At 37.2% G+C, this 17713-nt stretch overlaps 1 protein-coding gene across 1 annotated transcript in view; it reads right to left on the bottom strand.

Annotated features, from left to right (window-relative positions):
* The window catches only part of shank3a (SH3 and multiple ankyrin repeat domains 3a), a 159180-nt gene that overhangs the window by 105718 nt on the left and 35749 nt on the right, over positions 1 to 17713 (bottom strand). Inside the window, exon 3 of the mRNA XM_037683201.1 lies at positions 15613 to 15684. Coding sequence (XP_037539129.1) covers positions 15613 to 15684 — 72 coding nt within the window. The remainder of the gene's footprint in view (positions 1 to 15612; positions 15685 to 17713) is intronic.

Raw genomic sequence — 17713 nt, 5'->3', positions numbered from 1 at the left:
AAGGAGTCTGTCATTCCAGGGCAAGATAAAAATTCTAATCCTTTTTCAGTCTAACAAGGTATGAACCACGGTACACCATATGCTGTCACATATGTCACACACAGGAGTATACTTCAGTCTAACAGACACTTTGTATTTGAAAAACATCTGGAAACACTATTTAATTGACCTACTACAGAGGATTTTTTTTGTTAGAAGAGTAGAGCTGATCCTATTTGCCAAGATGGTTTTAAACACTGGAAATTATTTACACTCACTTACAGAAGCACCCAGAAGGAATGAACCAAGTTAGATATTATTTGGTAATATATACAGAACAGCGATGGATATTTAAATAATTAAATTTGCAAGATGTCTGCATTTGAAATGGCGCTATCGTTGGAGGGAATGAAGTCCTGATCTTGGTGTGAATCCTGTTGCATCTTGATGTCACAGTAAAAGAAGTCATAGGGTGTGAATTCAGTAACGTCTGGTAGTAAGTGAAGTAACCTTGATGGCACAGCGCTAGATCAGTGTTATATTGAGTTTGAATCTCTTACATCTCCTTAGACAATACCCTGGTACAGTCTTTCAATGAAAAATATCCTGCAAATGACAAACGAGTCTATGGACTGCCTGGATTAAAACTTTTTGTCATTGAGTGTAAAGGCACAGACAGAAAGATTACTTCTAACCCAGACATACCCAGAGATTTGTTTTGGACTCAATGACTAATGGAAACTTGCACTTGTGTTGAGTTTTCATTCTCTTTCCAACTTTATGTTTTAAAGCCATTGCTGTGTTGGAAGAATAAAAGTTCAAGGTGTTCTTTTCAATATAAGCTGTGCCACAAGGAGTTTCTTTGTTGTTGTTGCTTTAAAAAAAAAATCACATTTAGAAAAGCCCCTCAGTCAAATATCCTGCTCTGAGTACAACTCAACAAAGTTACAGGAAGTGCTGCACACGCCTCCTGTTGGCCTATAGAAGGAGACATGCTTTCAGTCCTTTCATACTAATTTATGTCCAACGAGCACATGGTTCCACTCCTAATTCAGCATTTCAACACGATTACTTGCACAAAAGGAAAATCCCATATGTACTTTGAGCCGGTTGTCACAACATATTGCTGAGGATGTCATACGCCTCACCCCAATTTCACCTTATCCCTTTCTTCCTTCTAAGAAATAAGTGTTTTGCACTGGAGCAATAACAAAGCCAGAACTGAAACTTCTTAAACATTCTACTAGGGATGCACAACATAACATACCCCCAATGTCAAAATTAATGGTTTAATTTAAAGTTTAAGAATAGAATTATTTTCTTCTTTCTGTCTCTTCTACATATTTTTGTAAATTTCATGTGTTTTGACAAATTCCCAAAAAGCAACCATTATCTTGACCTTAAACTTTGAGTTAGCATTTGAAAAAAAAAAAACGTCAGTACAGTTTCTTTCCTTGAAAATGGAGTGGCCTTGTTTTGCCAAACAAAGAAGCAAAAGGAGGCACAAAGAGGGACTCTCCTGAGACAGTCATGTCAAAGTGGTTCAAAACACCAAAGTTCATGCTCAGTAATCCAGGTAATAATCCAACAATGTTCAGCCAGGTCATCGGGACGGTTCCTTTTTTTACTGAGATGTTTCGTCCTTCATCCAAAGGACTTCTTCAATCTGAGGAGCCACCAAACAAACTGATTTCCATAAAACTGTATATTCCAAAGTGTAAAAAAAACATGTTTGCTGGAGCTAAGATGTCCTCCGGAGCCAGCCCTCTCCCTCGTCAACTCCTCTGAAACAGGCATGCCAAAGTGGTTCAAAACACCAAAGTTCAAGCTCAATAATCCTCCTAAGATTGAATAAGTACTTTGGATGAAGGACGAAACGTCTCGGCAAAAAAAAAAAAGAAACAGTCCTGACTGAACATTGTAGGATTTTTACCTGGATTATTGAGCATGAACTTTGGTGTTATGTATTGAATGTGTTCATTGCGATTCACAATTGTATTTTGAATATATTCTCATATAAATCTTTTTTTTTTTTTAAGCTTTAACCATTTAATGTAAGGAACTTTGGGTACAATTAACCAAAAACTTTTTTTATTGACAAATCTCGTATGTTTTAATTTTTGAGCTTAAAACTTAAGCAAAATCAAGTCTGAGATTATTGCTGAAAACCCCAGATCATGCGGTTATCAAAGGTGAAGAAAATAAAAAAATACACCATCCATAGACTTAAAAAACGCCATCACAAGATCATTTCAATAACACATTTTCAGAATAATAAGCTGGCAAAATTGGCAATAAAAGCTCCACTAGCAATAAGTGAATAGTGCTCTAAAGTAACATTTATGTATCATTGTTTAATTATATCATACACAACTTCACAAGAGCAAACACACAAGATGCATAGTTTCATTTTGCATCTTGAGATAAAGCCTTAAGGCCAAAAAGCTACATTTAGTTTTACAAATCATATTTCAAAAAGCAATCCCAGCTGTGGAAAAACATGTTTTAGACAAATAAAAAAATGTCTGACTAAGAAATTAGTAGTTTTTATGAATGTTGTAACACAGATATTGCAAAATGTGTTTAAGTTTTTAAGATAGAACAACACGGAGCAGATTTACAATGACTTTAAACAACATTATATATAAAATACACAGTATGCATTATGTACAAAACTATGGAACATTACCACCAAGCTACTCCAGAAAAATCATACATGTAGATCATTTATCAATGTTCAAATCGGTTAAATAATCTCAGGCCAACTGGACTATTTTTCTCTTAGTGAGTACAAAAGCTAAAGAGAATGAAGACTAAACAAAAATGCAAATGTAAAAGCAGATAAGTTACTCAGACATTGTTCAGTGAAAAACAACAAATCAAGGAAAATTACACACAGTATTCCAGTTAACTGACAGTATTAGTTAAGGTAATCTAGTATAATTACTGTAGTCTTTACAGAGACCTGGGCTTTTAACTCTAATAGGTTGTTTTTGTAGAAATGTTGCTAGCAGTGACAAAAGGCTCTGCAGCAGAAAGAGGACAGGGAAAATATAACAATGCACCAACGTTGTGTCACCATCTCTGATGTGCAAAACACTGTAAACATTTAGATAACAGGTTACTTGGACCATTTCCAAACACCTAGTGGATGAAATTGAGAGAAACTTGTCAGAGCTGAACGCAGCTTAAGGTCTGTTTTGCCTTTCTGGGGATTCACACATCCCCAAAAAACAACCTGATCCTATTGCAGTCCTTCTCAAATAATTGGGTGCGCCCCCCTGGGGGGGCCCGGAGCAATGCCAGGGAGGGGGCGAATGTGACCCGGGAAACATTTTGCAGTGGGGAGTAGGTTTTTTGTTTGTTTTTTTGCACCATTCTCATTGTGTCAGGGTGCATTTGCCAACTGTTTGCTAAAATCTGTCAACTCTCAGTCTTACTAATAATAAAGTTATGAACAAATATGTCTGTCTTGTCGTTTGGGGAGCCGTGCTTGAACCGTGTCGCTGTGACACCTCCCCAGCTGGTGACGCTCTGGACGCTTGCCACCCACAGCACGCATGCGACAGAGAATCAAGTCAAAGCGAGAGCGTTACCTGCCCCTCTTCCTCTTTTACTTTAACAATTTTTTTTTAGTTTGTCAAAGCACAATTTTTGGGTGTTTTTTAATACAGAAGTAATGTTTAATAAATGTTAGGACTCTATTCTTTGCTAACAAGTCCTCCGCTCTGGATGCATTTCACCCACAGCACGCAGCAACAAAGAGTATAAACTCAAAGAGTATTAACTCAAAGAGTATAAACTCAAAGAGTATTAACTCAAAGAGTATAAACTCAAAGAGTAAAAACTCAAAGAGTATAAACTCAAAGCGAGAGTGACACCTGCCCCCTCTTTCCTCTTTCGCGTTGATAAAAATTGACTGACTGAAAAATGTTGGATTGTATACCTGGATTATTGAGAATGGACTTTGTTATACAATTTTTTAGTTTTAGCAATTGTCAAAGCACAAGTTTGATGTTTTTTTAAGTTGTTATAAAAACAGATGTTTAAAACATCTGAAAGAACTAAACAAATAGCCTGTAGGTGGAGGTTGGCTTATTTCCTTCAGTCTCAATATAATTGTAGATACACTAGATAATGTGGAAATAATGACTCTAGTGCTGATCACATCCCTTCCAGGACTTCTTGTTCTACTTTAAACTGAAGACAGCTCTGAATGGCAATGACTGTATGTTTGAGATCATAGTCTGGCTGCAGAAAATACAATCAGACACATCCCTGGTGGTATTGAATGATGAATGAATGAATGGTGGTATATGAATTGGGGACACCATTATGTCTGACAGAATTCCCCACTCTGCAAAAACGCACTTTTTTCTCCATTGACAAAAGCAAGTCAGTAAAATTTATATTTACAAAACCCATTCTACTTTTTAAAGCATTTTTATATCTGCCTAATGCTTTCACACAATGCTATATAAAGTCCTACATAGACAGCCATCCATCTATCCATCCTTCCATCCATCTATCCATCCATCATCTTTACCTGCTTATTCCTTTTCGGATCGCGAGGGTCACTGGTGCCCATATCCAGCAGTCACTATGCAAGAGGCGGGGATATTCTGGACAGGTCTCCAGTCCATCACAGGGACTCATAGATACGAACGAGACAAACAACCATTCAGTCTTTCACTCACACCTAGGGACAATTTAGAGTTACCAATCAGCCTAACATGCATGTTTTAGTCTGTGAGAGGAAACCAGAGTACCGGAAGAAAACCTAAATTAACATTTTCAGTTAAATAACTTTTTTGCTGCATATGCCTCTGACTGTGCCACAGACAAATTGTAATAATGTTTACTCATATCTTCTTGAAAAAAAAAAACAGACAAAAAGCTCAATGGGTCATGTAAATGCTCTGAGGACTGTCAGATGTCAGGATGATGGAAGTAAAACCCCAAAAGTTGAGGCTATATGCTAGCACAAGCATTATAGAAACATTTATCAAATTCAACACCAGCATCACCATTGACATATATTTAATTAAATTATTGTTACGGTCTATTGGTTTTAGGCGGCATAAATCCTAGTACTTTGTATTTAAAGTGCTTAAGAAGGAGTTAGAACTCACTGCATTATACAGTCAAAGCTGCCCTTTCGCAGGATAATCCCTGATGGTTGGCAACAAAGAGTAAAAAAAAAAAAAGTTGATTCTGGCTTGAAAATTACTGAGTCACACACAGCTTTTCTTGCATCGAGTAGAAAATTGACATGACTGTCACTAAAATGGATGGATAACAGCTGATACTATTAAATAAAAATAAGCTAATTAAAAGTTATCTTTATTTTTAATAAAAAGGCAATGAATAAAGTCCACATAAAACTTAAATTAAGTAATTCAGCTAAGAGCATAAACTGATAATAGATCAACACATAAATTATTACATGATATGATGTGATCATGACTTTACATGACCACATTAATTTTTCATTAAAATACAAGTGCCTTTTTGTGTTCAGTCACAGTATGAAACACATTGTGCACTTTATTGAGCATGGCATGTTCCTGGGTCTCACTCTATCTACTTTAGTTGGCAGTCACTTAAATAAAGTCTGGAGCCCGATCAGGCGGCGCTTGACCTCGAGCCCCCCCCAACCCCACCCTCTCCACATCTCCCAGATGCTTCAGAGGCTGTCCTGCTGCAGGGCATTGCATTTTAATTAGACACACATCTGAGCATGAAACAACTCTTCATTAAAAACATGCAGTTTCTAAATCAATATTCTCATACCTCCACTCAAGCAACAGTTCCTAACAACGGTTAGAAAGACATACTGGATGAGTTGGTTTAGCTGTGTATATTTACGCTGCTGCATCACACTCACTGAATTTGGTTCTGCATTGCTGCATGAGAAAAATGGGTTCTGTCATCATCTTGTATCAATATACATTTGTTCAAGTCTGCAAATAGAAATAAAGGAGCGCAGACAGTTTCATCTCAGTATTCTAAATACATGAGGCAACAATGAGTCAGACAAGTACTGTTACTTTTTCTGAACTAGTCGGGGGAAAAAAGTGTAATGGCGTAGCTAGTTTTTTTTTTTTTTTTCTGTTTGTAATTATTGCAATCAAGTTCTGAAAGCATGTTTGTTAAAAAAGCAAAGCAATGATGAATGGTGAAAACAAAAAAATAGGGTAAAGTAATGGAAAGCCTTAGAAGAAAGTAGCTTACGACATGCTAAAAAAAGAAAGGGGGTTGAAAAACAAACAAACAATAGAGTAAATTAGCACCCTATTCACATTATAGTATTAGTCATTTTGTTCTTTGTGACTATTTTTTATTAATTGTGCATAAAATATACTGTAAAAACAGCTATTGAGAATGGCAAATAAAAAATAGACAGTGCATTTCAATACATGTTATATTGCAATATAATGCACCTTTCTAAATTACTGTAGGTATAAACATAAAGATGGGGATTTTTTTGGTCAAAGGTTATGGATGTTTTTATTACTATGGTGAGAATCTTAACTCTGCCCATGAACCATATGTTTGGATTAGCAGAGGAGCTGAGTGAGACTACAGCATGCAGCTACAGTCAAAGACACCTCCAGCACTCCGTAACTCGGCTGAACTGATGAGTATAAAAATGAGCTGAGGAGGCAGCTCAGGGCAGATTCTCAAGACTGTTTTTTATGTGTATACTTCATGTATATTTATGTAACCTGTCCTGAAAATCTGACCTTGCAAGTAAATACCGGTTAAAAACCTTCTCCTGCTGTTGAGTGTGGTTCTTTTGAGTATGTAAGATAAGCGAGAATATTTTCTCCAACAAAAGCATCTTAGACAATAGAAGAATAGTCAATAAATGTTTGATAAAATTACCAATTTCTCTGTACCACAAACAGACATAGCTACAACCCCCCAGATCTTATCAAAGTAGAAAAATGTGTAGCAAATTAAAAAAAGAAGGTACATATAGTGCACATAAAATAATTTAAAAACACAATGCACTGATAAAATGTACTGCAGTAGCAGTTCAAGTATAGCAGTAACTACATTGTGAGATTACAATAATTTCACATTTAGTTTAGAATACTTTGAGAAATTACAAGACGGCAAGTAAAAAAAAAAAGAAAGATAAAACCTAACTAAAAATCCAAGTTCGAATTGCGCATGAATAACTTTATTTAAATAAAATAATAAATTTAAGACAAATTTGAAGATTTAAGTGAATGATTCTTTGTTTTGAAAATTACATTTGAAAGCAGAATACCACTTTAAAAGACATTTACTTGTTTGCCATTGCCTTTTTTTTCTGAAGTACCATTGATTAACTTTCTTAGTTTAATGTGAGTAAACTCCCCGGAGACACTGAGCTGCTGCACACAACCTCATCCTTGTTAGTGCAGACTGGCAAGTCTAGTTGTCTTTCATCAGTTTTATAAGCCATTTACATCAACATTCATACAGAGTATTTATGTTTGGGCTTTCTGCCTGTCAATTAGGAATGTTTAACAGGAAAAAAAATGAAAATATTGAAATATATAAACATGAAAGGGTAAAAGTGTAGTGTTCTCAGCAATGAAAAGGCCACTATATTGAATCATGGTGTGGATTTGATCTGAGGGAATAGGATTTTCTGTCAAGGGAATCTCCTACTTTTACTGTGGAGCAGCTAAATAAATCACTCGCTAATCCAATGCATCCTTAGGCTCTGGGCAGCACTAAAACCAGATAAAACAATGAAAGCTTTAGGAGGGAATGCACTGGATTTATTCACATATACACACAAACACATACAGTCATCCTTAGCAAATCATTATTAAGATATTAAACTCACATGTATTTATGATGTATAAGTGAAGTGAAAAGCCACGTTTAGACTGTGATAGGGTGCCGTTACCACAGCAACAACAAACACATCATGCACCTTAAGTGTTTTTGGAAGGCAAGCAATTCACTTTTATGCCTCCCTTGTGTAGGTTTAGCAAAAAAACTCTACCTGTTTTCATAGCTTGCTTGATTTCAAGAGTCATTAACACCATAATCAGAAAATATTTTCTAAATAACTTTTCTTCAGAATTGATTTTATCTTGGGGATTGTTAATTAAGAATATCATAATATTGTTTGTTTATAGGTTTGATAAACTTTTTAGTAAATTGCCTAGACCCAGGATTTTTGCCACCAACTGAAACAACACGCATAAAACATTTTAGCTACTCTACGAATTGCTTTCTGCTATGTTCATACCCTTTAAACTTTGTCAAAATTAGGAAACTAAATCACAGGACATATGATTGAAGTATTTGTCCTTCATTTCATGAAATGAACATTTCTCTGATGTGCCTAGAAGAAAGTGTGCTTGTCGTCAACAAGCACAACATGCAAGTTCCAGATTAATGCATTATTTGACTACTTCCATAGGTAAGATCACAAAGTATGATACATACTGTGCCGTACAAAGTACAAAGTAAAACTGCAGTCACTATCATGAAATAGTGTAAATACTGAATTTTAACCCAATTAATGCAGACCAAAGATTTCACTACAAATAGCTATCATACATGTACACCATATCATGTACAGTACATGACAGACATACATAAACAAATCTGCAATGAACCAAATATTCCTACAACAGTTAGTAACATTTAAACCTGATCTCTTGGGGAAATAAAGAGTTAAAGTCTAACCTCTAAAGTCCAGCTCCTGGTAGTTTTGTCTGAAGGTAACAGCATAATGTTTCCTTGAGTAATCATTTTCAGAAAGAATGGAATAATAAGTTTTAGCCCCTCTTAATAGCTTGTATTCCTCTTGATGAAGTGTTGTTTGGGCAGGCAGTACAGTGAACGCTTTCCGAAAGGGTTGGCTAAAGGCTGGAACAAAGCAGGGTAAAGCCACAGCTTCTTTCCCACTCAATAACACAGTGAGCACAGGGTTATTGTATGCACCGCCCCACCACTACATTCTGTTGTACAAGCAGGGACAAAAATGTGTGCAACACATTATCTGAACAGATGGATGATGGCAATATAGACTGCATTAGATAATTATGCTTCATGAGTAGCGCGAGAAGTACTGTAGCTTATTAGACATTGAGTTGCGCTGTCACTATAAAACATCTATTGTAGCGCAATGTTTGTAAGCTAATCATACATAAATAAAAGCATTTTTACATGCAGTTGTTGTCTGACAGATTGCATACTGACAATTGAGTAAGAGTCAATGTGTGGTCTAAAACATAATTTGAGAATTTCTCCACGAACATATGACAACAAATCTCCATTGTTGCTTGTATGCATGGCTGTCATTCTGTGTGTTTTTGTTTGTAAGCAGCATACATCAGATGGGATGCGGGGAATGCATGCTGTCATCAGAATCAAAGAATCCAGAGAAAGAAAGTGCTGAATCAGGCCCAGTCATGTGCTTTCCCACTGACTACTACATAGAGATGCAGACAGTGGAGGGGAAACTGGAGGATGAAACACAACTAGACAAAACAGTGATAAGCCTTATATTTTGCTAAGAAAAACTTGTCAAAATAAAGCAGAAAACACAGTAGAAAGGCTCCTGCCTTAAATTTGATCCTTGACAGTAAACATGCCTTTTGGGCTACAAGGAACAGAAGAGGGCAGCTATAGTCCACTTCAGGCTGAGAAAGAAAATGTGTGGGCAGTATATGTATGCAGCTTGATAACATTGAAACTCTGTTGTACTGCATGCCTTCACAAGACCTGATAATTATCTGTTTACACAAAGTGACCACAAATTCTCCAGTTGGTGGAATGTACACATTTCATTTTTATGGAAAAATTAACTTGGGGAATTACCGGTAGGTGTTACAAAAAGTGCTGTTTTAATACACTATACAAGGCAGATTTTTTTGCAAGTGAAACTAAATTTAACTTAGAGTTTCTGCTTTGCAACTTTGTTACTATAGTGAATAAAGGAACACTGGAACATGAGTGCTTCCTGCAACTGTAACTAAAGTGATAGTTAAAAAAAAAAAATAGTGTTGAGCTAAAACTAAATGCTGGTGGAGTGTGCACTGGTAGTTTGTGGCTGGTTCAGTATAGAATGTTATTACTTATTGCAAAAAGTGTCACCCAAATGCAAACAATGTAACTATGAGGAGGAAAAACCTGGAACAACATCCCAAGTGCCCCTGGCATTCAATCAGTCCCTAGCTAACAATACAGGTATGGTCAAAGCTAAACAAATGAAATGGTGGTCAACCTGCAAACATACTCTATTCTCAGAAAGTTTTAAAAACATACTGTAGAGAATAAAGTCCTTACACCGGATTCAGTTTTAGCCACAAGCATATTTATATTAGTTCACACCTAGCTCAAGATACAGTTGTCCACAAGTCATCCAAGAATACTGCAATTGATCTCATTAATGATGGATGGGCGTCTAGTGATAATCAGAGCTACGTAACAGTAACTACAGTAACAACATACTTGACTAGAAGGTAGGGAGCTCTGTTCTGCAAAATCACCCAATTTATAAATCTCTGGTAGAACAACTCCAAGAGAGAGTGTTCAGGTGGAAATCGTTGGGACCAGAATGTCCCTACGATTTCCAGTTTTAATCACAACAGTCATTTCTAGGGGGAAAAAAGAGCAAAAAACAGGCACAAAAAATGTATATTTGCTGGAACAAAAACATACTGAGATTCAAAAATTTCACAATGAAGATACAGTATGTACCAAACAAGAACAACATGGATGGATGGATGGATGGATGGATGGATGGATGGATGGACAGACGGACAGAAGAAAAGGAGGACAATGGATAAAACAATATTATTGTCAGAAACACCATTGTTGTCTCAAACAAAAGGACAGACATTTTTTGCAGAGTAAAAAAAGTCAGCACTTTCACCTGACGCCACTTTCACAAGGCTTTAAGAGCCCATGGAGAAGTCTGTACTGCGGAGGAACGCTTTGAACATCTAACAAGGAGAAAAAGTCCCACTGCCTTCTAAACTTTTTCAGTTTAAGTTGTCAACATATCACTAATCAGGCAGCTGTGGCTGAGTGGTTAGAACAGTTGTTGTCCAATGGGAAAGTTGGGGGTTCGATTCCACCAGCAGTCACATGCTGAAGTGTCCCTGGGCAAGACACTGAACCCCTCAATGCATCTGATGTGTGTCCCATCGGTGTTTGAATGTGATCTAAAACCACTGATTAATCTCTTTAAAATAAGTTGTTCAATTAATTTGTAGAGATGTAGTAGAGTCCTGTATGAATGTGTGGAGGAAAATAAAGGCACAGATTGTGTGGTAAAGCACTTTGAGTATCTTGATTAGAAAGGTGCTATATAAGTACAGTCCATTTACCATTTAACATTTTACAAAAGCGCTTTTTGGATTATGGAAAAACTTTAAAGAGACTTTCAGACATCATTTATGATCTGTGAGATGCAAAACAAATTAATTACATTGTAAAGCATAATACTGAGACCTAAAACAATTACACCTTATTAGAATTTCAAAAACAATTACAAAACAGCTTGAGAATCACCTACACACAGTACGTGCAGAAAATATGCAGAACTTACTGTATATTATAAACCGCCTCAATCCAGACTTTCTACATGACCTGGTTTTAAACCATACCCAACAAAACACAATCAATTCCATTTTTATAATCCCACTCACCACCGCTTCTGTCCCAATTATCTCTTTTACACACTCAACTCAGATTATGCCAAAAATCTAAATGTGAAGTAAGGTATTGGTGTCATGTCTAAAAATGACAAAGCATGATGCTGTAATTTATTTTAGATATGGTTCAAAACCTAATAAAACAACACTTGTACACACAAACTGAAATTTTAAGCAGACTAAAACTAAATGATACAGGGTCAAGCTGTGACTTTTAGTTTATAATCCTATAAATTCTGCACATACTGAATCAACAACTGACCTCATGGGTATATAAAAAAAAAAATTGAGCCAGGCTGCCTGGCTGTGCAGTGGCTCATGTCAGACATTCTGCAGGGCGTACTCTGACAGATGCCTCCTACTGAACAGAGTGACAGCTCTGACACACTACTAACTACACTTACTGTACTACGCACAAATACACATTTTAATAGGTTCCACTGTGTCAAAGCTTTTGCATTAGCACAAATGTTTTATAGCTCACACAACCCACATCATAAGGTCATCTCCATGAGAAAACAGCAGCAGCAGGTTAAAATGACAATATGACACATACTGAGTAGTCTGACAGCTAAGTGAAAAGACTGAGGGAACTTTTGTCCTGAGAGATGCTTTGACAGGTTCTCTTACACACACAAGTATGCATGAAACTATTTCCAGTTGCACATGAACTCATATATGCACATATAAACATATTTGAGATGGGGGATCTTCCCGTGTACAAAACTGTCATGTATAAACACACTAAAACAAAAAAAATGGTATTGTTACTTCCTCCGAGGGTTAAAACAAAACACACGCACTCACTTTAGCCACAGTTTGACACACTTTCTACAACGTATCAGACACAAACACTGATAAAAACACACTCGCACAAGCCGATTGCAGCAAACAGTGAATAACCGAACCAGAGGAGAAAACAACATTAGCATTCTGTCAGGGTTTCAGATAAGACTGCACCAGCTTCTCACACAGCCAACACGCAGCAGAGCATAACAACAGAACGGAAGCCAAAGAGTGACTCAAGAGCGTAGACAGGTAGTTGAGATGGGATGAGGGGCGTCTGTGTAACACTGGAGTAAAAGTATAAAACAGTGAGGAAAAAATGTAATTAAACATAAATGAGTAGCTAAATTAAATGAACGAGATAAGAGTAATCAGAGTACCTTGCAGCTGAGTCTGGCTTTTCTAGCTTCTTCTGCTTTTCTCTCTTTTTTCTCATCTTGTTGTCTTCTGCCCAGAACAGATCCCATCTCACTCACAAACTACCACATCTCACATCTAGTCCAGTAGGTCACATACAGTTTTCATGCCGCAACATCCACATGGCCATACCCAGACCCCTCCTCCTCCTCCACTACTCTTCTCTTCTCTTCCACTTCCTTTCGTCTTGGCAAAGTAGCACGTGCAGACTCACATGGTCACTTACACCAACACTCAGCCAAACCAACAGGCACTCACTGACTTCTGTACATGCACAAACAGATGGCAAGGGGGGATTTTGCACAATGCTGGGGAGAGAGAAAGGGAGCTACAGATGAGATGAGGGAGGGAAAATAATGTGAGCAGAGAAAGTAGAAGACAGAGGGAGGTACAACCAGATGAGGAAAATGAAGGGAGAATGGGAGGATCGCATAAATACGTGCATACATGTAAACACGTTTATGCAAAAATCCTACATATTTTAGCAGCCATCTCAATAACACTGTTTAGACAGTAATAAAATGCTCAGGGGTTCTCGTAACAAAATTACACCTTCAATGAGCTACATTATTTGTGTAGTTTTATTAAAATAGAAAATATATGCAGGGACTGTCATTCATAAACACAAAAATGTGTTTCTGATATTACAGAATGTCAGTGTAGGAGGAATAGCATTACTCTGCTATACAATTTATGAAGAGTCTATTGTAAATGAGGCCTTCTCTCTTTTCTTTTTCCACACAGAGCACATTTTATACTTTGATGCTGTGTATAAATTCACAACACATTTAAGATAACAGCATAAAAATTGCTTTGCCTCCAGTATTGTGCTATGTGCACCCATGACCATATTATGAAATAGTGTGTTATTAAAGGCTCTCTAATGCTCATCTGCCTCAAGCTTCTTCCAACATCTCTTATCTTCTCCAAGACCAATATGCCCATGGATTACTGTTTTTATATGCAGGGAACCTATCTTTCTATCACACACATCTGCACTAATGGATCAGCGGGGTGAGCTAGGGCATTATTATTCTGCTCCAGTTAAATAAGATTAGATTATTATTGCCAGTTATTGCTCATAATACATTTCAGACAGAATGTGTTTAGAAGGTTCAAGAAAAAAAAAAGAAATTTAGATGTTAAGCAGTCATTCAGTTTGTTTGATTTAAATATTTAATCCAAAAGCCTTTTGTCATAACAGTAGCATCTCATACTCATTCACTGATTTTACTTTGATGTAAATTTTATCAGTATAAACTGTAAAACACCTGTGCACTAATTTAAGCTCAGTTTAGACATTCATGGTCCCATTAATTTAGAATAAGAGTGCTCAAAATATCGCTTTTCTGTAATCAAACAGTGTTTTGATAAAAATAACTACAAAACTATATTTAATAGTGCATTCTTGGCAAAAAAGTGGTTTTGTTTGCGTGAGATGCAAAAGGGTTCTACGGGTGCATGCCTTTCCTTATATAAGACGTTTATCAGTCCACATAGCCTTAAGAGACGATTTCAATTACACATGAATGAACCATCAAATTCACAGAGTGTATGACCCTCTTTATGAGACTAAAACATAACCAGAGCTATCAGGAAATAAATAAGAAGAAGAAACTACAGCTAATCTGGAAAAAAAAAATCCTTTGAAAGTAGAAAATTACGTTACAATAAAAATGGGTTTACATGCCTTTGATTTATTCAAATATAAGCATCAGAGAAATTTGGACATGTTCAGTATGCTTAAAAATCTAAATAAATTGACAATTACATTGTACTAACCAGTGTACTTCAGTTTCCAAGCACAGTATCCCAGTACAAAAATGTAGACTACACCGCTCCACCTACAGACCTGCTGTATGTTTTCATTTGTTCGTTTTGTTAACGGGATCTCCAACGACTTGGAACAATAAATCTCATTTGATGGACATGTGCTTCAGCTATAAAAACAATATTGCAAAAATACTATCAACTGTTTAATTTTTATACACCTTTCTTGAAAAATCACCACTGTTGTTTACATTGCAATGCCTTCTGGGTAAATGGCGATAGTAAACATCGATCATGTTTAATCATTTTTACCTTTACATTGTAAATAACGGCAAAAGGACTGATACAAAATATAACTTTGTTGTCATACATTCTATATTTATGGCCAATATTTGTGACGTGCTGCTCTGAAGTAAAAAAAAAAAGTAATACTGTACATTTAGGAGTTTTTATCTGTCAAAAACTGCTCTTAGTAGAAAAATTATTATTTAGACAGAATTTTACATCCTTACATGATTATGTGAAATATATTACATTTATTGTACATTACAATATTTTATATTATTATATGAATTTTTGTGGGAAAATATAATCAATCAACCTTAATTTATACAGGTAAATCCCATTGAGCCTCGAGGACTCATTTACAAGAGAGACCTGAACTTATGTTTTACTTGTGTAAATAGATCATAAATTGTATTTAACAGCCTTTATACAAGAGATGTTGTTATTTCAGAAGTTTATGAGTTGTGCTCTGCATCTGACCAACCTTTGGGATGGGACTGCAGAAAAATGTGTGTGAATGTACATAAATATCAAAAGGACTTCAAAGTGTTATAATGTGTATAGCTCTTCACCTTATCAATAAATTACCTCAAGTTATTAAAGATAAAGGCAACATTTTAAGAACTTCAATTTCCATAATCCCAGAGCATAAGGTTTCACAAACAAAAAGACTCGGTCCACAGCTGTTCAGTCTTACCTTGGTGTGGAGCTTAGACAACTGCTTTTCATCTAAGTAGGTCTGAGTGTAGACACGTCTTTTGTAGCGGAACTGAAACAAATGAAACAAAATAGACTTTAGTTTATACCTTTTACTTGTGTTTGTATCTTCACAAAACATTTGATAAAAATATTTAATTAGCCACTCAAAAAAACAAAACCGTGTGATTATTTCTACCAAATTAGAGAATCAGCAGAAACAGAAAGGATAAATATACTTTACCTCTAAATAATGTTTCAGTACCACTGAGCTTAACAAACATATCTTCCCCTAAACAACTGTCATCTCATTTAAAGCATTTCTAATCAAATTCATAAATTTGTCAGAAAGCTCTTTAACTCTTTAACTACTCCTACTCCGCTCCTGTTTCCTGGAATATCTTACAAAAACAATTGAAGCTCTCGACCTTGACCTCTCTAAGTGGCTTTAAGAATCTGTTAGACTCCTGGCAGGGACCAATGCAGACATGTTCCTGTTTTTAGTTTTCTACATTTGCCTTAGAATTTAGCTGGGGGGTTTTTTTTGTTACATTTTTCTTTTAGCCATCCTATTTGTTTAAAAAAAACAATTAACTGATGACTTTTTGTAACTGTTTATTGTTGTCGCTGTTGTCCATTGTTGTCATCATTCTTTGTTGAAATCAGGTCTCTCTTGTAAATGAGTCCTCGAGGCTCAATGGGATTTACCTGTCTAAATAAAGGTTGAATGAAAAAACTAACTTCAACTTGACACAGCATGACCTCAGCTGAAGTGAGGAGTACTTTCAGGAGGATTAATCCTCATGAAGCAACCAGCCCAGACAACTTCGTCAGGAAGGTTCTGAAAGAATGTGCCGATCAGCTCTGTGAGGTGCTGGCTGACATCTTTAACTCCTCACTCACCCTGGCAACAGTTCCCACCTGCCTGAAGATCGCCACCATCATCCCAGTCCCAAAGAGCTCTACAGTGACTGGTCTGAATGACTATCGGCCAGTAGCCCTCACCCCGATAGTCGCTAAATGCTTCAAAAGACTGGTCGTGACTCACATCAAAACAAGCATCAACATCAACGAGGACCCTCATCAGTACGCATACTGTGAGAACCGATCAAGAGAAGATGCCATCTCCTCTGTGGTCCACACTGCTCTCAGCCACTTGGAGCAGAAGGGCTCCTATCTGTATGCTCTTTGTGGACTTCACGTCTGCCTTCAGTACCATGATTCCCCAAACCCTGATGGACAAACTAACCACACTAGAACTAAGCCCCTCCATTTGCAACTGGGTCCTAGACTTCTTAACAAACAGACTGCAGTCAGTGAGGATTCACAACATCTCCTCCTCCACCATAACCCTTAACACTGGCTCCCCTCAGGGCTATGTACTGAGCCCTATACTGTTCACTCTGCTCACGTATGACACCTACCCATCCAGGCTGTCATATTGTAAAGTTTGCAGATGATACAGTGGTGGTGGGATGCATCACAAACAATGATGAGTCTAGCTACAGGCAGGAGGTGGAAAACCTGGAGAGCTGGTGCAGAGAGAATAACCTTCACATCAATGTGAAGAAGATGAAGGAGATGGTCGTGGACTTCAGACGGAACAAACACACCTATTCCCCCTCCCACGAACATAAGAGAACCTGTGGTGAAAATGGGCTCTAGCTACAAGTACTTGGGTGTGCACCTGAATGACAACCTCAGCTGGGGCAACAACACCACCAGCCTGATCAAGAAAGCTCATCAGAGACTCTACTTCCTCAGACGGCTGAGGCGAGATGGTCTGGGAAGCTCAGTCCTCACCTCCTTCTACAGGTGTGCAGTGGAGAGCATCCTGTGCTCCAGCATCAATATGTGGCATGGAGGCTGCACAGCTGCAGAAAGAAAAGCTTTGCAGAGAGTGGTGAAGCTGCACAGAAGTCTGTTAGAGTCAGCCTCCCCACCATCACAGACATCTACACCTCCAGATGCAGGAAGGCAGCCACCTGCATCATGAAGGACCCCACTCACCAAGCATACACTTTTTTTGCCCAGCTCCCCTCAGGAAGATGGTTAAGGAGCATTAAGTGTAGAACCACTAGGCTGATGAACAGCTTCCACTC

The sequence above is a fragment of the Nematolebias whitei genome, chromosome 10 (genome assembly GCF_014905685.2).
Source record: "Nematolebias whitei isolate Nwh7 chromosome 10, NemWhi1, whole genome shotgun sequence".
Taxonomy (NCBI): domain Eukaryota; kingdom Metazoa; phylum Chordata; class Actinopteri; order Cyprinodontiformes; family Rivulidae; genus Nematolebias; species Nematolebias whitei.
This window is presented reverse-complemented; position numbering and strand designations above follow the sequence as displayed.